The sequence below is a fragment of the Larus michahellis genome, chromosome W (genome assembly GCF_964199755.1).
Source record: "Larus michahellis chromosome W, bLarMic1.1, whole genome shotgun sequence".
NCBI classification, from domain to species: Eukaryota; Metazoa; Chordata; class Aves; order Charadriiformes; family Laridae; genus Larus; species Larus michahellis.
Window position 1 is genome coordinate 22508150 of NC_133929.1, and position 27173 is coordinate 22535322.

A 27173-nucleotide genomic window follows, 5' to 3' on the forward strand; every position below is an offset into this window, starting at 1 on the left:
TTCTTCCCCCAGATTTTTATTGCTGAGCATGATGTCATATGGTATGGAATATCCCTTTGATCAGTTGGGGTCAGCTGTCTTGTGTACCCCCAGCCTATTCACTTGATGGGGCATTGTGAGGAGCAGAAAAAGCCTTGACTCTGCGTAAGCACTGTTCAACAACAATGAAAACATCCCTGTATTATCAATACTTCATCACAAACCAAAACCATAGCCCCATACTAGCTACTATGAAGAAAATTAACTCAGTCCCAGTGTCATGGTTTAGCCTCAGATGGCAACAAAGAACCACGTGCCGCTCGCTCAGGCCTTCCTGATACAGGAAGAATCAGAAGAAAAAGGCAAAACTCTTGGGTTGAGACAAAGGCAGTTTAACCGAACAGCAAAGGGAACAAGAAAAAAACAACAACAATAATGCAGACAGAGGAATATACAAACACGATTACGGAACTGCCGCTCACCGACAGGAGCCGGGACACCCCAGCCTGCTCCAAGCAGGACTTCCTGCCCCCCTCCCCCTGCAGCTCAGGGTGGGCTCCACCTGTTATAACAGTCTCTCAGGGCAGGTGAGATGCTGTGTGGTGCTGGCCTGCTGCGTGCTGTATTTTTTGGAGCTTGTGACTGGTGCACCCGGTGTGGCTCATGCACACAGTCCGTGGGCTGAAGATGTAGATTTTGAGGAAGTTGCTGGGCGCCAGCTGCTGAGGTCAGTTCTGATCCCATCACTGCTGTGCCTTACTTGGTTTTTCATCAAAGTCCATCTGTCCTTAATTTGGATGATTCTTACTGTAGTACAGCTGATAGCATTTACAGTAATGAGGACATACAGTGACAGGGTTACTTAGCAATCAACAACACACAATTTGATTCATTGGCCATTCTCGTCCAAAAACAGATCCCCATGAGGTACACATCGGACCTCCCCATCCTTCCGCATCACCCACCAAGTGCACCCAGGTCCTTGGGCAAAAGCAATCCCACGGATGGGTTTGCCTTTGCCTGAGGCAGGACTAACCCAGACTGTCTTCCCTAACATATTCTTCATGTGCACTACGGGGACTTTATCCCCTCCTACGGTACGTGGAAGTTTTGATTGGGCAGGGCCAGCTCGATTGGTAGATCCCCCCGGAAATGAGTCCCGTTGTCCGACTCAGTTCTCTCTGGGGTACCATGTCGCCACAGGACTTGCTTTTCAAGGCCCAGGATAGTGTTCCGGGCAGTGGCATGGGGCACAGGGTATGTTTCCAGCCATCCAGTGGTTGCTTCCACCATTGTGAGCACATGGCGCTTGCCTTGACGGGTTTGTGGCAGTGTGATATAATCAACCTGCCAGGCCTCCCCATATTTATATTTCAGCCATCGTCCTCCATACCAAAGAGGCTTCAAATGCTTGGCTTGTTTGATTGCAGCACATGTCTCACGTTCATGGATGACCTGTGCATTGGTGTCCATGGTCAAGTCCACCCCTCGGTCACGAGCCCATCTATATGTCGCATCTCTTCCTTGATGGCCTGAGGTGTCATGGGCCCACCGAGCTATGAAGAGTTCACCCCTATGTTGCCAGTCCAGATCCACCTGAGCCACTCCAATCCTAGCAGCCCGATCCACCTGCTGGTTGTTCTGATGTTCCTCCGTGGCCGGATTCTTGGGTACATGGGCATCTACGTGACATACTTTCACAACCAGATTCTCTATCCGGGCAGCAATATCTTGCCATAGGTCAGCAGCCCAGATGGGTTTGCCTCTGTGCTGCCAGTTGCCCTGCTTCCACTGCTGTAGCCACCCCCACAGAGCATTTGCCACCATCCATGACTCAGTGTAGAGATAAAGTACTGGCCATTTTTCTCGCTCGGCAATGTCCAAAGCCAGCTGAATGGCTTTCACCTCTGCAAACTGGCTCGATTCACCTTGTCCTTCACTGGCTTCTGCAACCCGTCGTGTAGGACTCCACACAGCAGCCTTCCACTTTCGATGCTTTCCCACAATCCGGCAGGACCCATCAGTGAACAGGGCATATTTCTTCTCATTTTCTGGCAGTTTATTATATGGTGGGGCCTCTTCTGCACGTGTCACCTCCTCCTCTGGTAACTTTCCAAAATCCTTGCCTTCTGGCCAGTCCATGATCACTTCCAGAATTCCTGGCCGACTGGGGTTTCCCATTCGAGTTCGCTGTGTGATCAGTGCAATCCGCTTACTCCATGTAGCATCAGTTGCCTGATGCGTGGTGGGGACCCTTTCTTTGAACATCCAACCCAGCACCGGCAGTCAAGCTGCCAAGAGGAGCTGTGCTTCCGTACCAACCACTTCCGAAGCAGCTCGAACCCCTTCATATGCTGCCAATATCTCTTTTTCTGTTGGAGTGTAGCGGGCTTCGGATCCTCTGTATCCCCGACTCCAAAACCCTAGGGGTCGACCTCGAGTCTCCCCTGGTGCTTTCTGCCAGAGGCTCCAGGTAGGGCCGTTCTCCCCGGCTGCAGTGTGGAGATTATTTTTAACGTCTTGTCCTGCCCGGACTGGCCCCAGGGCCACTGCATGGACTATTTCCTGTTTGATTTGTTCAAAAGCTTGTCATTGCTCAGGACCCCATTTAAAGTCATTCTTCTTCTGGGTTACTTGAAACAGAGCGTTTACAATTAGACTGTAATCTGGGATATGCATCCTCCAAAAACCCACAATGCCTAAGAAAGCTTGTGTTTCCTTTTTACTAGTTGGTGGAGACATAGATGCTATTTTGTTGATCACATCCATTGGGATCTGATGGCGTCCATCTTGCCATTTTATTCCTAAAAACTGGATCTCCTGCGCAGGTCCCTTGACCTTACTTCGTTTTACGGCAAAACCAGCTTTCAGAAGGATTCGGACTATTTTACTCCCTTTCTCAAAAACTTCTTCTGCTGTGTTTCCCCATACAATGATGTCATCAATGTATTGCAGATGTTCTGGAGCTTCACCCTGTTCCAGTGCAGTCTGGATGAGTCCATGGCCAATGGTGGGGCTGTGTTTCCACCCCTGGGGCAGTCGATTCCATGTGTACTGGATGCCCCTCCAAGTGAAAGCAAACTGTGGCCTGCATTCTGCTGCCAAAGGGATTGAGAAGAATGCATTCGCTATATCAATCGTGGCATACCACTTGGCTGCCTTGGACTCCAGTTCGTACTGGAGTTCTAGCATGTCCGGCATGGCAGTGCTCAGCAGTGATGTGACTTCATTCAGGCCACGATAGTCTACAGTTAGCCTCCACTCTCCATTAGATTTTCGCACCACCCATATGGGACTGTTAAAGGGTGAGCGAGTCTTGCTGATCACTCCTTGAACCTCTAGTTGACGGATCAGCTTATGGATGGGAATCAGAGAGTCTCGGTTAGTGTGATATTGCTGCTGATGCACAATTGTGGTAGCAATCGTCACCTGTTGTTCTTCGACCTTCAACAAACCCCACAACAGAGGAGTCCTCTGAGAGACCAGGCAAGGTAGACAACTGTTTAACTTCCTCCGTCTCCAAGGCAGCTATGCCAAAGGCCCACCAGTACCCTTTTGGGTCCTTAAAATACCCTCTCCTGAGGTAATCTATACCAGGGATGCATGGAGCCTCTGGGCCAGTCACAATGGGATGCTTTTGCCACTCATTCCCAGTTAGGCTCACTTCCGCCTCCAGTACAGTCAACTCTTGGGGTCCCCCTGTGACCCCAGAAATACAAATGGGTTCTGCCCCTCTATAGCTTGATGGTATTAGGGTGCACTGTGCACCCGTGTCCACTAGAGCCTTATACTCCTGTGGGTCTGATGTGCCAGGCCATCGAATCCACACCGTCCAATAAACCTGGTTGTCCCTTTCCTCCACCTGGCCGGAGGCAGGGCCCCTCTAATCCTGGTCATAGTATCCGTTACTCACTTCTTGCAGAAATGACTTGGAAGTTCCTTCAAGAGGATCAGAAGCAAGATCAGGCCTTCTGCTCTGTCTGGGGAACTGCCTGCTGGAAACTGGGGTGGCACTTTTCCTGGAGGGATCCCCTTTAGTAGTTGTCCTTCCTTGCAACTCCTGTACCCATGTCCGCAGGATCCAAGTAGGTTGTCCATCCCACTTCCTCATGTCCTCTCCGTGGTCCCGCAGGTAGAACCACAGGGTGCCTCGTGGTGTGTACCCTCTGTACTCTCTCTCTTGAGTGGGGAAATGCCTGCTCCTAATAGCTGAGATGCTGGCCCATACAGGTGGGGAGTAGGACATATTCTCTTCAAGTGGCTGGACCTTCCGGGACAGTTTCTCCACAGCTGAGACAAGGGCGGAAGAGAGACATTCTTTGTATCGCGGGAGCCGGCCAGCTACCTCATCCACCGTTGGTCCCTCTTCCCCTTTCCATTCCATTACTGCCAGTGAGTTGGCATCTGACGATGGTGCGCTCCGTACAAACTTCCACCACATGGGCCTTGTGCATTGCGCCTCATCGGGGTCTGTGGGTAAGTCTGCATTGTCCAAGTCATAATAAATCATCTCCCGCACAGCTAATTCCCTCAGGTACTGGCTACCTCTTTCCATGGTAGTCCACTTGCTTGGTTGACATACAACATCTTCACTGAAGGGGTACCTCTCCCTCATGCCTGACGGGAGCCGTTTCCAGAGGCTGAGGGCTTGGGTCTTCTTTCCAATGCCTTGTCAATGCCCCCTTCCCTAGACAGGGATCCCAGCTGCCTGGCTTCCCTACCCTCCAATTCCAGGCTACTGGCCCCGTTATCCCAGCACCGGAGCAGCCAGCTGACAATGTGCTCACCTGAAAGTCAGCTAAAATCTTTTTGCATATCCCACAGCTCACTCAAGGATAGGGATCGGGTGATTATCTCTGGTTCTGCCTCTTCCTCCTGCTCTCGTGATGACCCTGGTTCATCATCATCCCTTACTAAGCAAACTGATTTCTTTGTGTACTACTCCTTCTGTATGGGGGCAACTGATACTGGCACAGGTCGGTTCCCTGGTTCAGCGGCAGTGGCTGTCGCAGGGGTTGCAGTAGCCCAGTGCCTGCCGGTCTGCTCTCCATCTCTTTCCCTTGAGGGTGCTGTATAATACTCTAGAATAGCCACAGCGTTTTCCCTTCAGATATTCTACGACTCTGTCAGGGTCCTGTAATTGTTCAGGGGTGAAGTCCCAGACCATTGGAGGTGAGAAGTTCTCTGGGTACCTGCCCATGTTCTCCCACATGCCATGCCACCCCTGACTATCCAGCCTTGGAGCAGATCTCTGGGTGGTAGTCTTAAATAGTCATTTAACCCTAAACAAGATCTGGAACACATTCAGGAGACATAACACTAGGACCGTGCTGGTTTGAGCATCCCAAGGATATTAAAAATTCTCAAAAGCTGTCATACCTGGCCTGAAGGAGAATAGGGAGGCAAAAGAGCTGGGGAAAGTGTCCCTCCCTGTTTCCCCCACACACTGGGTGTAATTATTAATAAATTCTGAGAGACGGTGCCCAAGGTATGGACAGGACAGCAATACCACATAAACGCCCCAAAGTAACTGTCTAACAAGTGATGTTATCATATCATAAACCGATATCGCACAGGACAGCAAAATGATAATCCTCATCCTCGTCAACGTGGAAAAGCATAGAGGGGTTGCACCTGCGGGGAGGAGTGGACAGGTGACCCAAAACTGACCAACAGGATATTCCATCCCATCTGCATCATGTTCAGTATAAAATCTGAGGGATCAAAGGGTCAGCCCTCTTTCTTTAATGGCTGACATCCGAGGAGGACCCTGTGTGTTCATCTGCCTTTGATCCCGATCCGTGTATTCCGGAATCGAGATCTGGAATCCAGTTCTCAGCTGTCACTGAGTCCAGTCTGAGACTTTCCTTGTGCCTGCCGGTGACATGATCATCATCCTGGGAGCTTAATACTGGTTTTGTATACATTGTATATAGTTCATTATTTTCTTTTTGATATTTTTATCTTTTCTTTTTAATTTAAGTAGTTTAGTTTCTTTTCAACTCATAACTCTGTCTCTCTTATTCTCTCTCCCTCCTCTGAATACTGCTCTCATTTCTGATGATACTTATTTATTATTCCATATTGCACTAAAAAAAAAAATCGCCATCCCTAAAGCTGTTACTTGTTTGGGAAGATCATAGTTTCAACTGGAACACTCTGTTTTGTCTGAGCTTATAGAGATTCACCTATGTTAAAATAAATAGTTGATTTCACTTTGTCACTTGATGTGTAAATTAGACTGATTAATAAGGTTTTACTCTTTCTTTCCTTGAGCTTTTGCAGCAGCAAATTAAACAAGGACACATCAAAGTGCTATGAACAGACCAGATAATAGGTCAGTCTTCATGAAGTGGTTTACTTTTCTAGGGAAATTAATCATTGAGAATTACTCAATTTAATTTTCTAATCTGTTTTTTTTTTTAAAAAAAATACAACTTTTGTGAAATGCTACTTAATGCACATTTTACAGTTGAGACTGATTTTTTTCCCCCCTTATGCTAATATGCTAGCATCACTTCAACATGTGTAGCTTATGATTCCTTAGCTATAAGGATTCATAAGTTGTAATTGAGTTTGTCTTCATCACTAGACACAGTAATGTGTCAGTGTAAGATTATGTCCTTTAAAAAGTGTTTATTGTAGTGGTAAACTGAGTTAAGTGTTATAAAATAAATTAAAAAAAATCTATTTAGCAGATGGAGCAGAAGAATAATACCTATTTTTAAAAGTTGAAAAGCCTTTCTGTCATGTTTTTATAATGTTTATATCTCTTCAATTTACCCATGTTTTAGATTATGATAAGCACTTGATTACTAATGAGTTAGGAAAGTGCTAAAGTAATAAAGTTGCTTTCAGATTATCTTGATAATTCATTTTGATGCAACTGACATGGCAAAGGGCAAAGATCATTGTGTCCAAATTGCCTTTCAATTTTCGTTCAATAAAACTGATGTTATTTATAGTGTTTCTCAGAAGATCCAATGGCTGTCTTTGGCAGAAACATTTTAGCAGCTTAATAGGCTTAATTACATTACACAGTAGATGAGAAGTGGGGTATGTTAAAGAGACGAGAGGTTCAGGAGATCTGGTTGCATATTTTTTTTCAAATTATCTCCTCCAAGCTCAAGAATGGTTCATCATGATGAGGAGGAAATGAAGAAAAGGTGATAGGAGTCCTGCATGGATTCACAGGGAGCTCCTGACAAAATCCAAACATAAAATGGATATATACAAGAGGTAGAAGCAGGGTCATGTGACCCAGGAGGACTATAGAGACCCTGTCTGAGTATGCAAGGATGGGGGTAGGAAAGCCAAAGCCTGCCTGGTGTTGAATCTGGTGAGGGATGTGAAGGGCAACAAGAAGAGCTACAGGTGTATCAGCAGCAAAAGGAAGACTAGGAAAAATGTGTCTTCTGCTGAATGGGGCAGAGGATCTGGTGGAAAGGGATGCAGAACAGGCTGAATTACTCAATGCTGCCTTTGCTTCTGTATTTACTGATAAAACTTGCCTTCAGGAACCCCAGGCCCCTGAAACCAGAGGGAAAGTCTGGAAAAAGGAAGACTTACGCTTGGTCAAAGAGGATCAGACAAGGAAATGTTTAGACAAACCTGACATGTACAAGTCCATGGGACCTGATGGGGTGCATCCATGAGTGCTGAGGGAGCTGGTTGATGTCATTGCAAGAACTCTTCAACTGTATTTGAAAGGCCATGAAAGGTTATTGGGAGTAGCTGGCATTGATTAATTAAGGGGGAATCATGCTTGACCAACCTGATAGATGACAGGTTGCCTAGAGGGTGGTGTGGACTTTCCATCTTTGTTGATACTCGGAACCTGACTTGAAAATGTCCTAAGCAGCCTGCTTTTGTTGACCCTGCTTTGAGCAGGAGGTTTGGACTAGATGATCTCCAGAGGTCCCTTCCTGAGGAGAAATAACTGGACTCCAGACGATCCAATGTGAATCAACAGAAGCCGTTTATTAAGCACAGATCATCATCTTTTATACCCTGTGTTGTAGCCGTACATGCCACTTGCTTATTTCTGATTAGCTAGTTACACTGTCCACGCGCTGTCCATGCAGTTCGTTCACAGATCAGATTGGTTACAAGAATTCGCATAGTAAATTGCTTAGTCATTAGCACAACATGTTTTCTACCTTCTCAGTTCCCGTTTTTCCCATGTACTAATTCCGTCTCCTACCACCTGTTTTGCCCTTAATCTAATCTCTCACAGTAGGGAGGCTGGCTCACATGGCCATTTTCTCTCAGACACATTCCTACAATCCCCCCTTTTTCTTCTTGAGCCAGCCAGACCTTATGCATGGCATTTTCTATCATGTCAGTCACTTTGCGGAGAACACACGAGGCTACCATAATCAATAATAATATAACCAACAATAGCATGAGCCCTTGTTTTAGGAAGTCTGATAACCATCCCGTTATACCCCATGAGCTTAACCAATCATTGAAACCATTTTTGACCACTTTTAATTTGGACATGTTATCCTTCAGATCCCGTAACTGCTTATGAATGGATGATGAGTGGTCGGAAAGGTTCATACAACACATACCTTCAAAATCTTCACATCCATGACCCTGAGCCAACAGCAAAAAATCAATAGCCGCTCGATTTTGCAACGTAGCATGCCGAATGCTACCAACATCAGTAAGCAAGCTAGATAGGATTTCAGTTGTAAGGTTTATCTGTTTACTTGCCCAACACCCTATCTTATTCAACATATTTAGTGCCGTTGCTGTTCCTAGCAAAGGAAGAATACTTAGCCCTATTCTTTGTTTGAGATTCGGGAATGTTATAGGGTCGTCACAGGATGGAGTGAAGGTATGAACTGTTCTCTTGGCTCTGTGTTTACTGTGTGCTCTGCTCACTGTGTCTTTGGCCGTACGCAGGCCTCTGCTCGTAGATCTGCCACGTCTCCCCCTTTTTTGTTTAACACCAGACCATTTATTAACAAGGTCGCCATGACTTGTGCTTCTACTCGTTGTGACGCTCTTAGCAGGTTATATACTAAACACAATTAAAAACAGAATCAAAAAGAACCCTGCTAAGGCAATAAATACCCAGATTCCTAAATTTAGCCCAGAAAGCCAATTTCTTTGGATTTACCCACGAGAAATCCTTTTGTAATATTTCAAATACATTGTGGTTCATTAAGTCTTGAATCTTTAGTATTTGAGCTTTTAGCTGATCATGGAAAGGACGAATATTTTGTTGCAATGACATGTCAAAAGCACCTTGGAGATGGTGTTTAACCATTTCCCAGCCACGTAGCAACGTATTCCAGGGGAGAGATGTAACACAAAGCCTTCGAGAGTTGTACTCCCAATCCCAATACAGAGAAAGACGTGTTTTTAATGCATTTTGCCAATCCCCTATCCATATTACTGCTGTTTTATACCTTACTCACGTTAAATTTACACAATAAGATTGATTACATTCTTGTATACTTGCATTTTGAGCCGAAGCAAACAGACGGATGAGAAGTACAAATCATTGCAGAATTGTCTTGCTCACAACTTCTATTTGTTGCAGTATTATCTGTGGTTAGCCTGCACCCCGACTTAAGGTGCTTGTAATACACCTTCGGTTGTTCAGGCCATTCAACAGTTCTTACAAAATGTCCATCTACTGCTGTGGATGACAAAGAAGACATGTTTAGAAAATTGAAAACATGAGTTGCTTTATACACTCACTCTTGAGGTGTCATACCTACGGGATTCCCCCTTTTTTGTTTACCAAGCATGGTTTTTAAAGTATGATGCATACGCTCCACAATTGCTTGCCCAGTCGGGGAATGAGGAATACTGGTGACATGTTTAATACCCCATATCTGTAAAAAAAAAAAGGCCTGTACTTTAGTGGACACATAAGCTGGTTCATTATCAGTTTTTATAGTTTTCGGTACTCCCATGACTGCGATGCATTGCAACCAATGTCGAATAACATCACAAGCCTTCTCTCCTGTATGAGCAGTAGCTACAACAAAGTAAGAAAACAAATCAACTGAAACATGTCCAAATTCCATAATGCGCGTAACATCAGATTGCCAAAGTTCATCAGGTGTAAGCCCTCGCGGGTTAACCCCCACAAATGATGGCAGAGGAGCCAGCTGCTGACTGTGAAAGTGACTGTAATAGTCTGTGCTAGGGGAAAGAATAATTTATTTGCCCAATATAATGTACTAAGGCAATTTGTAGGTTAAGACTTTGTGATAACCAAGGGTCAAGGTCATCCTTTTTGATGGGGACATGTATGTGGCTTGGATCCATTCCAGAAAGCTGCTGACAGCACAAGCGACCCTGGGAAAACAATCGTGGTAACATTTCAATCATCATAGTTACTGGTTTTTAAAAGGTATGTGGCAAAAATACCCACTCTAATGTGCCGCGATTGAGAGACGGGACGCTGCTTGATGCAAGCAAAATGTCAGTTTATTAGACGCGTCGGAAAGCCTTTTATACAGCTACTTAACAGTTACATAAATTCTATCATTTCTGATTGGCTTAGCTCTAAATGTTTCATTACAATAATCCCTCCCACTTGCGGTTTCGCTACATGCTAGAAGCTACAGTTTTGCTATGTGCTAGAAGCTACAGTGATAACTTGTTGCTTAACTTCCTACTTCCTCAAGGTTATTTGTCTCGGATCTGCAAGGCCAGCTGTTCCCTACCTCCTCAGAGTTATTTGTCTCAGATCTGCAAGGTCGGCATGCCCTTGAGTTTCTTGCATACTTGTACTTTTCCGCTGGGTTTGCCTCTGTGCTGCCAGTTGCCCTGCTTCCACTGCTGTAGCCACCCCCACAGAGCATTTGCCACCATCCATGACTCAGTGTAGAGATAAAGTACTGGCCATTTTTCTCGCTCGGCAATGTCCAAAGCCAGCTGAATGGCTTTCACCTCTGCAAACTGGCTCGATTCACCTTGTCCTTCACTGGCTTCTGCAACTTGTCGTGTAGGACTCCACACAGCAGCCTTCCACTTTCGATGCTTTCCCACAATCCGGCAGGACCCATCAGTGAACAGGGCATATTTCTTCTCATTTTCTGGCAGTTTATTATATGGTGGGGCCTCTTCTGCACGTGTCACCTCCTCCTCTGGTAACTTTCCAAAATCCTTGCCTTCTGGCCAGTCCATGATCACTTCCAGAATTCCTGGCCGACTGGGGTTTCCCATTCGAGTTCGCTGTGTGATCAGTGCAATCCGCTTACTCCATGTAGCATCAGTTGCCTGATGCGTGGTGGGGACCCTTTCTTTGAACATCCAACCCAGCACCGGCAGTCAAGCTGCCAAGAGGAGCTGTGCTTCCGTACCAACCACTTCCGAAGCAGCTCGAACCCCTTCATATGCTGCCAATATCTCTTTTTCTGTTGGAGTGTAGCGGGCTTCGGATCCTCTGTATCCCCGACTCCAAAACCCTAGGGGTCGACCTCGAGTCTCCCCTGGTGCTTTCTGCCAGAGGCTCCAGGTAGGGCCGTTCTCCCCGGCTGCAGTGTGGAGATTATTTTTAACGTCTTGTCCTGCCCGGACTGGCCCCAGGGCCACTGCATGGACTATTTCCTGTTTGATTTGTTCAAAAGCTTGTCATTGCTCAGGACCCCATTTAAAGTCATTCTTCTTCTGGGTTACTTGAAACAGAGCGTTTACAATTAGACTGTAATCTGGGATATGCATCCTCCAAAAACCCACAATGCCTAAGAAAGCTTGTGTTTCCTTTTTACTAGTTGGTGGAGACATAGATGCTATTTTGTTGATCACATCCATTGGGATCTGATGGCGTCCATCTTGCCATTTTATTCCTAAAAACTGGATCTCCTGCGCAGGTCCCTTGACCTTACTTCGTTTTACGGCAAAACCAGCTTTCAGAAGGATTCGGACTATTTTACTCCCTTTCTCAAAAACTTCTTCTGCTGTGTTTCCCCATACAATGATGTCATCAATGTATTGCAGATGTTCTGGAGCTTCACCCTGTTCCAGTGCAGTCTGGATGAGTCCATGGCCAATGGTGGGGCTGTGTTTCCACCCCTGGGGCAGTCGATTCCATGTGTACTGGATGCCCCTCCAAGTGAAAGCAAACTGTGGCCTGCATTCTGCTGCCAAAGGGATTGAGAAGAATGCATTCGCTATATCAATCGTGGCATACCACTTGGCTGCCTTGGACTCCAGTTCGTACTGGAGTTCTAGCATGTCCGGCATGGCAGTGCTCAGCAGTGATGTGACTTCATTCAGGCCACGATAGTCTACAGTTAGCCTCCACTCTCCATTAGATTTTTGCACCACCCATATGGGACTGTTAAAGGGTGAGCGAGTCTTGCTGATCACTCCTTGAACCTCTAGTTGACGGATCAGCTTATGGATGGGAATCAGAGAGTCTCGGTTAGTGTGATATTGCTGCTGATGCACAATTGTGGTAGCAATCGTCACCTGTTGTTCTTCGACCTTCAACAAACCCCACAACAGAGGAGTCCTCTGAGAGACCAGGCAAGGTAGACAACTGTTTAACTTCCTCCGTCTCCAAGGCAGCTATGCCAAAGGCCCACCAGTACCCTTTTGGGTCCTTAAAATACCCTCTCCTGAGGTAATCTATACCAGGGATGCATGGAGCCTCTGGGCCAGTCACAATGGGATGCTTTTGCCACTCATTCCCAGTTAGGCTCACTTCCGCCTCCAGTACAGTCAACTCTTGGGGTCCCCCTGTGACCCCAGAAATACAAATGGGTTCTGCCCCTCTATAGCTTGATGGTATTAGGGTGCACTGTGCACCCGTGTCCACTAGAGCCTTATACTCCTGTGGGTCTGATGTGCCAGGCCATCGAATCCACACCGTCCAATAAACCTGGTTGTCCCTTTCCTCCACCTGGCCGGAGGCAGGGCCCCTCTAATCCTGGTCATAGTATCCGTTACTCACTTCTTGCAGAAATGACTTGGAAGTTCCTTCAAGAGGATCAGAAGCAAGATCAGGCCTTCTGCTCTGTCTGGGGAACTGCCTGCTGGAAACTGGGGTGGCACTTTTCCTGGAGGGATCCCCTTTAGTAGTTGTCCTTCCTTGCAACTCCTGTACCCATGTCCGCAGGATCCAAGTAGGTTGTCCATCCCACTTCCTCATGTCCTCTCCGTGGTCCCGCAGGTAGAACCACAGGGTGCCTCGTGGTGTGTACCCTCTGTACTCTCTCTCTTGAGTGGGGAAATGCCTGCTCCTAATAGCTGAGATGCTGGCCCATACAGGTGGGGAGTAGGACATATTCTCTTCAAGTGGCTGGACCTTCCGGGACAGTTTCTCCACAGCTGAGACAAGGGCGGAAGAGAGACATTCTTTGTATCGCGGGAGCCGGCCAGCTACCTCATCCACCGTTGGTCCCTCTTCCCCTTTCCATTCCATTACTGCCAGTGAGTTGGCATCTGACGATGGTGTGCTCCGTACAAACTTCCACCACATGGGCCTTGTGCATTGCGCCTCATCGGGGTCTGTGGGTAAGTCTGCATTGTCCAAGTCATAATAAATCATCTCCCGCACAGCTAATTCCCTCAGGTACTGGCTACCTCTTTCCATGGTAGTCCACTTGCTTGGTTGACATACAACATCTTCACTGAAGGGGTACCTCTCCCTCATGCCTGACGGGAGCCGTTTCCAGAGGCTGAGGGCTTGGGTCTTCTTTCCAATGCCTTGTCAATGCCCCCTTCCCTAGACAGGGATCCCAGCTGCCTGGCTTCCCTACCCTCCAATTCCAGGCTACTGGCCCCGTTATCCCAGCACCGGAGCAGCCAGGTGACAATGTGCTCACCTGAAAGTCAGCTAAAATCTTTTTGCATATCCCACAGCTCACTCAAGGATAGGGATCGGGTGATTATCTCTGGTTCTGCCTCTTCCTCCTGCTCTCGTGATGACCCTGGTTCATCATCATCCCTTACTAAGCAAACTGATTTCTTTGTGTACTACTCCTTCTGTATGGGGGCAACTGATACTGGCACAGGTCGGTTCCCTGGTTCAGCGGCAGTGGCTGTCGCAGGGGTTGCAGTAGCGGCAGTGGCTGTCGCAGGGGTTGCAGTAGCGGCAGTGGCTGTCGCAGGGGTTGCAGTAGCGGCAGTGGCTGTCGCAGGGGTTGCAGTAGCGGCAGTGGCTGTCGCAGGGGTTGCAGTAGCGGCAGTGGCTGTCGCAGGGGTTGCAGTAGCGGCAGTGGCTGTCAGTCTGGTCTCCATCTCTTCCCCCTGAGGGTGCTGCATAATACTGAGCAGTGCCTGGTAGATACTGGCCAGGGCCCAGCACAGTGCAGGGAGTTGTGCCTCTCTAGAATAGCCACAGCATTTTCCCTTCAGATATTCTACCACTCTATCAGGGTCCTGTAATTGTTCAGGGGTGAAGTCCCAGACCATGGGAGGTGAGAGGTTCTCTAGGTGCCTGCCCATGTTCTCCCACATGCCATGCCACCCCTGACTATCCAGCCTCAGAGCAGATCTCCGGGTGGTAGTCTTAAATAGTCATTTAACCCTAAACAAGATCTGGAACACATTCAGGAGACATAACACTAGGAACATGCTGGTTTGAGTATCCCAAGGATATTAAAAATTCTCAAAAGCTGTCATACCTGGCCTGAAGGAGAATAGGGAGGCACAAGAGCTGGGGAAAGTGTCCCTCCCTGTTTCCCCCACAGACTGGGTGTAATTATTAATAAATTCTGAGAGACGGTGCCCAAGGTACGGACAGGACAGCAATACCACATAAACGCCCCAAAGTAACTGTCTAACAAGTGATGTTATCATATCATAAGCCGATATCGCACAGGACAGCAAAATGATAATCCTCATCCCTCTCCCAGAAGTAACAAAAATCATCGCAGGCAGTACATAAGCCATATAGGAATCTACGTAACACAGTCATGAGAACAAACCAAGCAACATGATGACCAGCGACTATTTACCTAATATGATAAATGCACACAACAAATTATTTTTACAAGCTCTAGTTGGATTCTGTCGTTATCTCAACCCTTCGAGCCCCACATTGGGTGCCAAAAAGGACTGTCGTGGTTTAGCCTCAGACGGCAAGAAAGAACCACGTGCCGCTCGCTTGGGCCTTCCCAATATGGGGAAGAATCAGAAGAAAAGGCATAACTCATGGGTTGAGACAAAGGCAGTTTAACAGAACAGCAAAAGGAACGAGAAAAAACCAACAACACTAACAATAACACGGATAGAGGCATATACAAACACAATTATGGAACCACCGCTTGCTGACCGGTCCTGGGGACGCCCCAGCCCGTTCCCATAACCCTATCCCTGCTGGAACCAGGACACCCAGTCAAAACCAGCACAAGCTCCAAGCCTGATACGTTCCTGAAAATGGAGGAGCTAATATAGGCCAGCCATAATGCTTGTTTAAGGGCATAGTGGACTAAAGCAGAATTGCTTATAGCCAGTGGTGTACATGACATGCTTAGGAAAACATGTGGTGTGGAAAAATGATTTGCTGGAATAGGGCTGGATTACAGTATAGGATTGCTAAGGCTGTGTCTCATGATGTTTTAACCTGATCTGACTTTGTACTGCATTTCTTGCCTTGTCCCTTTAGACAATACAAGTGCTTGCTTAGATCCAGTAGTATTTGATACAGGGGATGAATTGCTTTACTATACTCACCACCTGCAGTACAGGACAAATGCCATCCCTGTGGGAGGGGAGATGACTGCCATGCAGCTGAGGGAGGGCAGCCTGCTGCAGTCCTGGCCTCAACTCTTGATGGACTTGGCATCTGTCTTCCAATAGCGAAGCTGATCTGACTTTCCTTTCCCTCTACCACAGCTAACCATTCTCTATTCCTCTTAACAAACTGTAGTTTGAAGTAGCTTTCTCTCTCCTCACAGCAATCTCTCCTGTGTTCACTAATTTCTCCTGGAAGTAATTTTTTCTGGTGTGAGTCAAAACTGATGTTGAGTATTTAAAGTAAAAATAGAGATACTTCAGCAGAACGCTACCCTCAGTATGAGGAGGAAATACTTCCATCTTAGAAGTAAACTTAAACTGCTGCAACCCAAATGCATTTTAAGGAGGAAAAACTTCCAAAAATGAAGGATAAATTAATGTAGATGCTAGCAATTAATGCATCAATGAATTATAATAAAAAGTATAAATAACCAAATAGAAAACAATAAAAAATAAAGTTGATACTAGCAAAAAGCATATACAAAAAGTTTGAACTGTTGTTTGACTTAACCTTATGATGCTATCCTGTTTTTGTTTTAAGTTTAAATAAATTGAACTATTAGCTTCTGAAACTAGTTCATGGAAAATATGGTGATTGCTGGTCTAAACTGGATCAGATAGTCCTGGAGCACAATTCAGAGCATGAGAATAATTTGCATAAGGACACTTGATTCTGTGTCGCTATATGTATAAGCTTTTATTTTGTATCAACTATATACAGTTTTCAAAAGCTGTTTATATATTAAGATTTAAATTACAAGATTAGAAGTGTGAGAAGGGGAATGTGTTTGCTGTTCCTATGACTGATTTGATACTGATAATTAATTTTCCTCCTCTCTCCACTTGCCCCCCAGATGAAATTACTGAAGCAAAATCTGGAACTGCAACTCCACGGAGATCAGGTTCTGTGAGCAACTGTAGATCCTGTCAAAAAGATTCAGATGCTGATACACAAGGAAAATCTGCAGATATATCCCTTACCCCATCAGTGACCTCTTCACTTGACTCTTCTAAAGCTGATTTAACTCCAAAACCAGGGAGTCATACAATAGAATTCTTTGAGATGTGCGCAAATCTTATTAAAATACTTGCACAATAGTTTTGAAGATGGGCTTATTTCTTTTACAGCAATAAGCATGCTTAAATCAGTCAGATGTTTCCAGTTATAATCAAGTTAAATTAAGGTGCTGTAAAAACTAGACACAGAATGCAATTTGCAGAGGAATTGGAATGATTATGGGCAGTTACGTATATTATTTTGAAGCTGGAGTGAATTATGATTGTCTGCTGTCCAATAGCATAATATGAGTACAGGAAGTCACACGCCCTTGGGGGGGTGTTCATAACACTTTACATAAACGTTATATGAAGTTTAATGTGCAAAGTTACATGGACCTTCTTGGTTTTTTTCACTGGTAATATATACATCTGATGCCCTGTAAGTAAATGTACACTTACTAGTTCAATGACCTAAGCATGACTTGTTGGTCACCGTCTACAGTTGTGCCTCAGTTGATCAGAATTGTCAACATCTAAAAGTAATGTGTGAACTGCTGTGTTTCAGAAAATAATAAAGACTAGTTTAATGCATTATAACATACTACTTTTAATAATGGATAAATTTGATTAAATGCATGCAAAGCCAACCACGTGGAAACGTACGTAGATGCTCTGTAATGCACTAAGGGTGAAATTCTGTGGGCTGTAAGTAGAACAATTGAGGCCACAACAGTGGTGAGAGACTTAATGCTGAGAAGACTTGGCATCCTGTGGGCTGAAACAAAATGTTGCTCTGTAAAGAACTATGTCAGCAAGTTCCTGATCTGTGCAGATTTGCTAGCTCACACCTTAGTGTGGTAGCAGCACAGTAGCTCCCCACTGCTACTGCAGGCTGAGAATCCTGCTCCTTATAAAGGTGTGCGTGCAGCTAAGAGCACAGCCCTAATGCTATTCCAGAAGCTAAAATTTAAAGTTTTTAAAATATATGTTAATACTCTGATACAGCTGTTTATATTGTATGCTAAATAAGCATATATTATGCTTATTCACATATATTCACTTTGCAGTTGAAACTACATATCATAGAAGGGTTTGGGTTGGAAGGGACCTTAAAGATCATCTAGTTTCAACTCCCCCCTGCTATGGGCAGGGACACCTACCACTAAACCAGGTTGCTCAAAGCCCCATCCACTCTGGCCTTGAACACCTCTAGGTAGGGAAGGGGCATCCACAACTTCCCTGGGCAGCCTGTTCCAGTGCCTCACCACCCTCACAGTAAAGAATTTTTTCCTAATATTGAATCTAAAGCTACCCTCTTCCAGTTTAAAACTGTTACCCCTTGTCCTATCACTACACTCCCTGATAGTCCCTCTCTACCTTTCCTGTAGGCCCCCTTTAAGTACTGGAAGGCTGTTGTAAGGTCTCCCTGGAGTCTTCTCTTCTTCAGGCTCTCTCAGCCTGTCCTCATAGGAGAGGTGCTCCAGCCCTCTGAGCATCTTCATGGCCCTACTCTGGATTTGCTCCAACAGGTCCATGTTCTTATGTTGGGGGCCCCAGAGCTGGATGCAGTACTCCAGGTGTGGTCTCACCAGAGTGGAGTAGAGGGGCAGAATCACCTCCCTCGACCTGCTGGCCATGCTTCTTTTGATGAAGCCCAGGATGTGGTTGGCTTTCTGGGCTATGAGTGCACATTGCCAGTTCATGTTGAGCTTCTCATCAACCAACACCCCCAAGTCCTTCCCCTCAATCCATTCTCTGCCCAGCCTGTATTTGTGCTTGGGATTGCCCCAACCCAGGTGCAGGACCTTGCACTTGGCCTGGTTGAACTTCATGAGGTTGGCATGGGCCCACCTCTCAAGCCTGTCCAGGTCCCTCTGGATGGCATCCCTTCCCTCTAGAGTATCAACCACACCACTCAGCTTGGCGTTTTTGGCAAGTTTGCTGAGGGTGTACTCAATCCCACTGTCCATGTCACTGACAAAGATGTTAAACAGCACTGGTCCCAGTACCGACCCCTGAGGAATGGCACTAGTTGCTACCTGGACATCAAGCCTTTGAGCGTGACTCTTTTGAGTGTGGTCATCCAGCCAGTTCCTTATCCACTGAGTGGTCCATCCATCAAATCCATGTCTCTCCAATTGAGAAACCAGGATGTCATGCAGGACAGTACCAAACGCTTTGCGCAAGTCCAGGTAGATGACGTCAGTTGCTCTTCCCTTATCCACCAATGCTGTAACCCTGTCATAGAAGACCACCAAATTTGTCAGGCATGATTTGCCCTTAGTGAAGCCATGTTGGCTGTCACTGATCACCTCTGTTTTCCATGTGCCTTAGCAGAGTTTCCAGGAGGATCTGCTCCATGATCTTGCCAGGCACAGAGGTGAGATTGACTGGCCTGTAGTTCCCTGGGTCTTCCTTTTTTTCCCTTTGTAAAAATGGTGGAAAAGATTTTCCTGATATATAGGTTGAGGTTTTTCCAAGCGACCTTTATAGTAAACTCTGCTATTTAAATTGTGACATTAACAGTCCAACTTTTCAGTTGAACATTTAAAACTCATTGTGACAACTTGACTGCTAATATTCAAAAAGTTTTCAACAGTAGATTGCCATTACCAATGACATAAATCCTTCTGTTTATGGTTTTTGCAATGTTTTGGGAAAAAAATTGAACCTTAAATGTTAATGTCACAGCTAGTACTTGCACAAAACCATTTAATATCTTGTAAACTGGATGTAATTATCCACAGTTCCATTTTCATCTAGCACTAATAGATGTAAACATTAAACAATAAACTAATAAAACTAAATTAAACATTTAGTTTTGCATTCATGAATGAGCATTCTCTTCAAAATAAACTTTGCGACCTACTCAGTGTTGAAGATTGTCCTCCCAGTTAGAGACTGGAAATCAAGGCATTACTAATGAACAGTCAAACCTTGACTCTTGAAATTAATGGGGGTTCTTGCCAATGACTAGCTGAAAACTGCTAGCTAACAGCTATAAGAACAGTCTAGTCCAGGCCAACTGGCTTCAGTTCAGAAATTCATGTTATGAATATGCAAAGCACAGAATTTGAAAAAACTTAAAGCTGCTTAAACCCTGGAGCTGCTGTAACTGTGTTCTGAACTGGGCAATGGTGTGGTCTGCCTAATATGTAGGTACAAGTTACAACTTCAGTTCTTTATCCTCAAGTGTCACACACAGTCCCTGTAATGCAAGGTTCTATTACTGTATCTCAAAGTGGAAGATTTCTCTTAAATAAAGCTTTGGGTTTAAACTCCTGAGATTGAGATGTCAACATGAGGGACCAGCTGCAAATCCTACTTAAGGTGGTGGTTGGTTTTTTTTAGCCTTGTAAGAATTGGTCCTGATGTACTGAATAAATCAGTGTACTCATTTTTGTTACCCTTTTATTTTGAAATTGTTAAATATTGCACTTGTACAACATAACAAATGCACAGATTCTTGTTATTGCAGTAATTCCTCATCTGGAACTGGTTTGGGATCACTGAAAGTGTCTCTTGCATATGTTAAACTAAATATTTGCAAATGGTATCTGCTCCTGGTTTGCAAATTTGTAATGCTGACCACAAACGTAAGGTGTCCAGATGCAAATAGCTTTTAATTTTTATATACTTTTTTGGCCCTCTTGTGCATTAAGGCAACCATGGTTTTTACTTTGCCTTGGTATCTGGATGCTAAAGTAAGTTTCTGGCAGGAGTGCACTATATGCAGTTTTAAATAAAGTAAATTTTATTGGTATGGTAAATCAGTTGTGATGGCCAAAAGTTTCCTGATGGAACAGTTGGGGTTTTTTTGTTGGTGGTTTTTTTTTTTATACAGCGTGGGAGAGGGAGAAAGGGGGACTGACAAGCTATTTGAATCCAGAACCGGTTATCTGTTGCATAACTTTTCTATGCTTTGTAGATCTTGCTGTTGTAACTGCTTTCTTTAGATGTTCCTACTGATCTTGCAGACCTTCTTTTAGCATTGCACTAGTATCTGCTAATAGGCTGTGAAACAAAAATTCACCGAGAAGTCTGCCAGGGTTGTAAGGAGGCAGTTTATGCAAACATACAAATTGATTAAGTATGTTACTCTATATTCCCAAACTTAGTCCAGTCGGAGTACGTGGAATTATCTTGCTTTTGTACTGTAATTTTTTCAAAAACATGGATAAACCTGATTGTCCATGTGTAATATAATGGATAAAAATTTCATCTTGGTGATGCAATATTTTAAAAAAAAACTTTCATGGTTGTTTTGATATGAGTGTTTAATACAAACTTGGAAATAAATTTTATTTTACCAGTTGATTACTATCGTAAGATATAAAGTCCTGTTCTTTAACAAAGATGTGCCTACTTCCTGTGTTGCGTGTTGGGGTTTTTTTTTTGACAAAGCTGAATGCCTCAAATGCTTGTTTATAACTTTTTAACCTCTCAAAAACTTAAAACTAAGTAAACATAAAATACTAAACCATTTTTTTAAAACTGTGCGTGCTGTCTTCTAGTGTCATATATGTTATAAATTAATAGACAAACTTACACTTGTTTTAAAAACAATAGTAATTACGATTTTAGAATAAGCAGCAACATGACAACTAAAATTATTGCAGAATTCCTAGCTAGGCAGGCTGGGTGCCACCAACTGCTAGCCTGGTGACTGACTGACTATTTTCCCTTTGATCCTATAAACTCCCTTACAGCAAAATGGAATTTGAGATGGAAGGAACACTGGTAAAGTCCCCTTTTGCGCTGCCCTATGGTGACTCACCTTATCTAGCATCTTGCACTTTGCTGATTTTGTGCACCATGGATGGTTCTTTTATCTTGATATTTGCCCCTGTAACTAGGGAGCAATTTAAAACCTGTAGTTTTAAATTAAATAGTCTGTCTTTTTGTTTTTCTTCCTCATCTTCATTCTTGTCCATTTTTCCTTGTAGTATTTCCTGCTCTTAACAGATTCCTTGGGAAGAGGTGACTGCTCTCATACTTAACAGTCACATATTGTCAAGAGTTTTGTGTGACAGATGGCATTCCCATCTTCCTTCACCTCTCCCTTTGTGGTACTTGCCTTCATAGTTGAGTATCACTAGCAGGTGATAACCACTCAGACTTGCATATTATCATCCCCTTGCATTCCCACAAGTAGTACTTCTTCTGTACTTAACTATGCAATGTACTTAGCGTTGCTGTTATTAAAATTCTCAAAGCCGTGTCTCCTGCCTTGCAGCATGGAACAGGTCAGCTAGGCTCACCCCCAGGGTGCTCCTTTACCGAATTGGCACACCCCCTGTAATGCCCATACGCGTCCCAGTCTCTCATTAAAGCTGGAGTTCACTTGCGTTTATACACATCCGAGGGCTCCCTCGAGCCGGGGCCTCCAGGGCGGGAGCTCTAGGTGTCCTAGCCGTCTCCGGGGAAATTACAGCTCCCGACGTGTCCTGCGGCACCCCCGGGACTACAGCTCTTGCCATGCCCTGTGGGCCTGATGGTGATGGTTGTTCCTTGTGCTATGGGAGATGATGGGCCCTGCTGCTCGTGCTAGGTGGACGAGGAGGAACCCTTTTTCCTGCCCATCTTCTCTTTTCCGCTATTACCGCTCTGCCTTTTCGCTTCCTTCCGGTTGTAGGTCAAAGCTTGCGTAGGCTTTTCAGCCGGGAGAGAAGTGTCCGGAGGAGGGTGGTAAGTAATGGTCTCTTCCTTTAGGTCCCTGCTCAAGACTTGGTTCGTTTGGAGGGGGGCTGTAGGGAGGTTGGGGTGGGGCCGACGCGGATGCAGGATGCGATTTCCTTCAGCCCACCTGGCTGCTTTTTTCCTGTCGCCTCCTCGTCGGTTGTGCTGGACCTTGTTCCCGGTCGCGGTGAGTGGTGGGCCGTGCCCTGCCGGAGACGCCCGCCTCGGGGGTGCCTCGCTGGCTGAGGAGCAGCCGCGCGGGGAAACTTCCCCATAGGCGGCCGGGACGAAGGCATTTAGGGCTGTGCAGCGGGAGGTCTGGTTTTTTGTAGTGTATTTTTTTTTTTTTGGTTGGTTGGTTTGATTTTGTGCTGCGGGATTTTGGTGTTGTTTTTTTTTGGGAGGGTGCGTGTTTCTGCTCGAGAATACCTTCTAGCTAGGCTCAAAATTATAATTGCCTGACTAACGCCTCTAGTAAAGCTGATGGGCAGAATTTGTGTGGGTGGGTGGCAGTCTGTTACCTATTATTGTTTTAGAATCAAGGTAAGTGAGTGTAAGAAAGGCAGGTATTGTTTTTGCAACGGGGAAAAGCTGTTTCCATCAGAGGTGACATGATAAGGGAATGACTAAGACAAAGAGGCTCCAGCAAAGGCTTGTAGAACAGCTCTTATCACACAGACAAAAGGACAATGATTCCTACTGGAGTAGTGTCTAGAAGGGTAGTCAAACATTTAACCAGGGCTAATGACATTAAGCAGTTTTACCAAAAGGGAAGGAAATAAACTAGTCAGATAATCCCTTTAGGTGTAGCATAAGGAGAAGTAAACAGAGGCAGGACATCCGGGAAGGATTTTAGGCGCCCCGGACAGACTGTGAACCCTGGAGTACCCAACCAATGGGAAACGGGAGGGAAAATTCGGCCGGGATTAGGAAATAAAAAGGTGTGTTTCAAGAACTGAAGGTGTGCCTACTTGCTAGGTCACCCATTCTTGCAAGAATCTTCAAATAAAATGTGCTTTGTATCGTTCACTGCCTGAGCTGTTGTTATTGGATAAGGAGCGTTTCTCACAGTGAGTTGCATTAATTTATTTTTTTTCTACGTACTTAAAACCTAAATTACCTAACTATTAAAAACATATTTTTCTCTAGTTCTCCAAATGGTTTCTTTTGAGTGGAAGAGAAAGATTTGCGAGAAAGTTTCAAAAGCTACTTCCCAGCAATTTAAAGCAGAAGCTGGGGATGACAAGGATCTGGTTGATGATGATGTTAACTGGGTGCATGCAACTAAGAAGAAAGAAAATTCTCTTAGAAGACTGTGTAAAGAAAAGTAAGCAGCTGAAGGTGCAAGTTTGGCTGAAAATAGGTACTGATATTATTTTACTCCTTTTTTCATTGACTGAATCAGCGTTAAATAATATTTTAATCCTGTTCTAATTGCTAGGTAATTTGCTAGCAGCTGCATTCACATTTTTCATGTTTAAAAAATTGATCATTCCTTTCATTCTACCTTTACTGTCTGGTTGTTTTCTTTGGTGGTGTTGGTAGCTGTGAAATGAAGCCTGTATTCAATCTCATTTTTGTGTGTTCACATAACAACAAAAAAAAGATAGGAGGGGGGAGATGAAAAACTGACTGGATTTGAAAGTTGAAAGGGTAAATAAGTTACCATGAGATAAGCCATACTGTAAGTAATGCTTTAGCTACTGTGGTAGCTTTTTCCTCTCCTGTAAATGTGTGGTAATCTTATTTTTCTGTTATTAAGACTAAACTTATTTGCATGTATACCGTGCCTAGGTAAATAATGCAAAAACAACTAATGCACTAATTCTTTTGGAAAGTCAGGTTCCGGTAGCTACTCTGAACATTTTCTGGTAGTAGTACTGAATATTGATCTTGGGGGAGGGGGGATGGGATGATGGATGCGGGGGACAGTTCCAAGAATAGTCTCCTTAAAAATCTTCAGAATGCTCGACATCTAAAAATATATCCTGACTTTACTTGTACGAGCATCTCTGCTTTATTAATTATCCCAGACCAGTGATGACATTATTTTCTTGATACAGATAATTCCATAATAAGTCAGTATATGCTCCTGTTCTGTTAAACTATTTGTGTTAAGAAATTTCAGCCTAAAAAAGGGTGCCCTGGGCCGTCTGGAAGAGAGAACAAGTTAGAAGTTTAAAGCAGGCAAGTTTGTTTATGATAATAAACATGCTGTGTGTGTGGTCTGGTTTAAAAAAATAATAAAGAAATAAAAGACTTTCTTTGAGAAAAGGCTTTCTGTTCAAATATTAAAATAGTTTTCTCTTTGTACTGTTCAGTCTGATGGTGACACTTCAGGGGGGCAGTGATTCACTTTTGTACATCCTTTTGTGTTCCTGAGTTCTGTAATTCCTGAATAAATCTTTAAAGGTGACTTAAATTAAAACCAAATTAAGCTAAATCAGTTTTAAGCATGCTGTCATCGATACCTTTAATGCAATAGCTGCATAAGTTGATTACATCAATATTAAAAGCTTAAAACACAGAATACACAAATTAAGAGCCTTTTGTCAATATCTTTGTTATTAACACTGGGAAAAAAATCATACAGTGGTCTACAGAAAGGTAGGTCTATTCTGTCCTTTTTGGGATATTGTCACAAAAATTTTGCAACTGGCCCATGCCGACCAAGAAGAGAGAGGCTAGACCACAAAGTATAGAATTACAAAAGTAATTATTTTATTCGTGCTCATGAGGTGTCCCGTTCAAATTGAGGCACCCCGAATGCAGTTTTACACATGGTTGTTATACCTTTCAAGTGTTCAGATACAACAGGATTTGACCAATCACTACTTACACACATACTACTGTTTTGCAAAGCAACTATAATTCTATGGTGTCATTGTCCACTTGCTGCTTTCTTGATCTAGATGTCCCTGGAGTACATCTTGCTATGGTTACTTATCTATGATGCCAGATAATGGGAGGGTTTCCACAGAGGTGTTAGAGGGGCTAGGATGCTGGCGTTATCTTGGTAGTCCAGCATATCCTTTATTCTTCAGGATGGGGGCTGTCCTCCTTGCAATGAGCTGGGGTCCTTTAGTCATGCTTACTTAACCATGACTATGCAGTATACAATGTAAAATCTCGCGCTCTCTTTCATGCAGTTTTATACTATAGACTAATTGGTACAGTAGTTAGGGAATGAGATTTTCCTAACAATATAGAGATTGTGTTTTTAAGCTTGAGACAGTAGAAGTATTTCTAAATGCCTTCATTCTACACTTGATAATTGCTAATATTTACTGTATTTAAAGATCAACTTCTGTTTAATATATGTATTTCTGTCATATCTCCCTTCTTCCCTTTGCCCTCCTTCTATTTTGGTTTGGATGTTCTATATTGTGGAAGACACTTCTTTTCTCGTATTTTGGTGTTCTTTTTGATTTATTTGCTTTTGAGTATTATGTAAAGTGCAATAAGTCTCTTGAATGGCAGCAAATAATCTGTTGTATGTGTAGTTTACAGCAGGGAGATACAGACTGCTGTATATTCATTTTGAACAGCAGGTAATTTTTGGTGATCTTAATATTTTAAGTTGGGACAAAACTTGATCTCCAGGACTAAGGTTTTCCTTCTTCTATCGGTTAGGAAACAATACAAAAATTAACACATCCATAAGTAGCAACATGTGAATTTTTTTGCAAATTTAATGAGAACTCTATCACATCATGTCGTAGTTTTGGCCAAATTGGCCAATGGCCGGCGACAGATGCTCCCCCCAGCCTGTCGTACATGGAGAGGAGGAGGAGAGATAAAGAGATTGATGAGTTTGGAAGAAACTAAACTACTTTAATGAAGTATTAAAAATAAGATAAAAAGGAAAATAATGAAATAGATACAGTATATACAAAACCGTATTAAGCTCCTAGGATGACGTCACCGGCAGGCACTGGGGAAGTCCCAGGCTGGACTCAGCCACGGGTGGGAACTGGATTCCACAGATGGAGTCAGGAACACACAAATCGGGATCAAAGGCAGATGAACAGACAGGGTCCTCCTCAGATGTTGGCCATTGAAGGAAGAGGCCTGACCCTTTGATCCCTCAGCTTTTATACTGAGCATGGGGCAAATGGGATGGAATACCCCTGTTGATCAATTTTTGGGTCACCTGTCCTGTTCACTCCTCCCCACAGGTGAGACCCCTCTACGCTTTTCCATTTCTGACCCCCTAACAGGGCAAATAATGAAACTAGCTGACCTTGGTTGTTATAGCAATAAGTATAAGCAAGAGTCTCTCTGCATACCATTCCTTGGCACAAACTGTCTTATCACTCTGAGAACGAACCATTTTCGACACAACATGCTGTTAATTTCAGAGAGTTAGAAGAGGCCTAGCTAAGAAGTAAAATTACTGAACAGAAAGTTGTTTCTGTTTTGCCTCAAACCAGGACACATCAGAAGCACTTATGAGAGCTACTGAGAAATACAAAATGTTTTGTAACAAGAAATAAAAATGGAACTTTCAGGAGGCTTTTTACTTGCTTTGGTGTTTACAGGCCAGGAGGCTCTTCCCGTGCATTGATGATAACTTTTTGACACAGGTGGTGCAGGAGCCAACAAGGAGAGGAGCACTCCTGGACCTGGTACTGACAAACACAGAGGGACTGGTGGAGGACATTAAGGTTGGGGGCAACCTTGGCTGTAGTGATCATGAAATGATTGAGTTCAGGATCGTGGGTACTATGCACAAAACAACAAGAAGTAAAATCACAACCCTGGATTTCAGGAGGGCTAACTTTGACCTCTTCAAGAAACTG

The 27173-nt window shown here is 44.3% G+C and overlaps 2 protein-coding genes across 7 annotated transcripts in view; both read left to right on the forward strand.

Moving 5' to 3' along the window:
• LOC141735493 (5'-AMP-activated protein kinase catalytic subunit alpha-1-like) overlaps positions 1 to 19469 on the forward strand; it is a 39569-nt gene extending 20100 nt beyond the window's left edge. For 4 of the 5 annotated variants that reach the window (XM_074568367.1, XM_074568368.1, XM_074568362.1 and 1 more), the window contains one exon: positions 16548 to 19469. In XM_074568367.1, coding sequence (XP_074424468.1) covers positions 16548 to 16792 — 245 coding nt within the window. In that variant the 3' untranslated portion in view covers positions 16793 to 19469. Of the gene's footprint in view, positions 1 to 6255; positions 6317 to 16547 lie in introns of all 5 variants that reach the window. The other variant, XM_074568365.1, reaches the window with a different exon arrangement.
• Positions 19470 to 22348: 2879 nt separating this feature from the next.
• LOC141735683 (5'-AMP-activated protein kinase catalytic subunit alpha-1-like) overlaps positions 22349 to 27173 on the forward strand; it is a 40994-nt gene continuing 36169 nt past the window's right edge. For both annotated transcript variants that reach the window (XM_074568760.1, XM_074568761.1), the window contains exons 1-2: positions 22349 to 22380; positions 23521 to 23734. The gene's annotated coding sequence lies outside the window, so the exon portion shown is untranslated. The remainder of the gene's footprint in view (positions 22381 to 23520; positions 23735 to 27173) is intronic.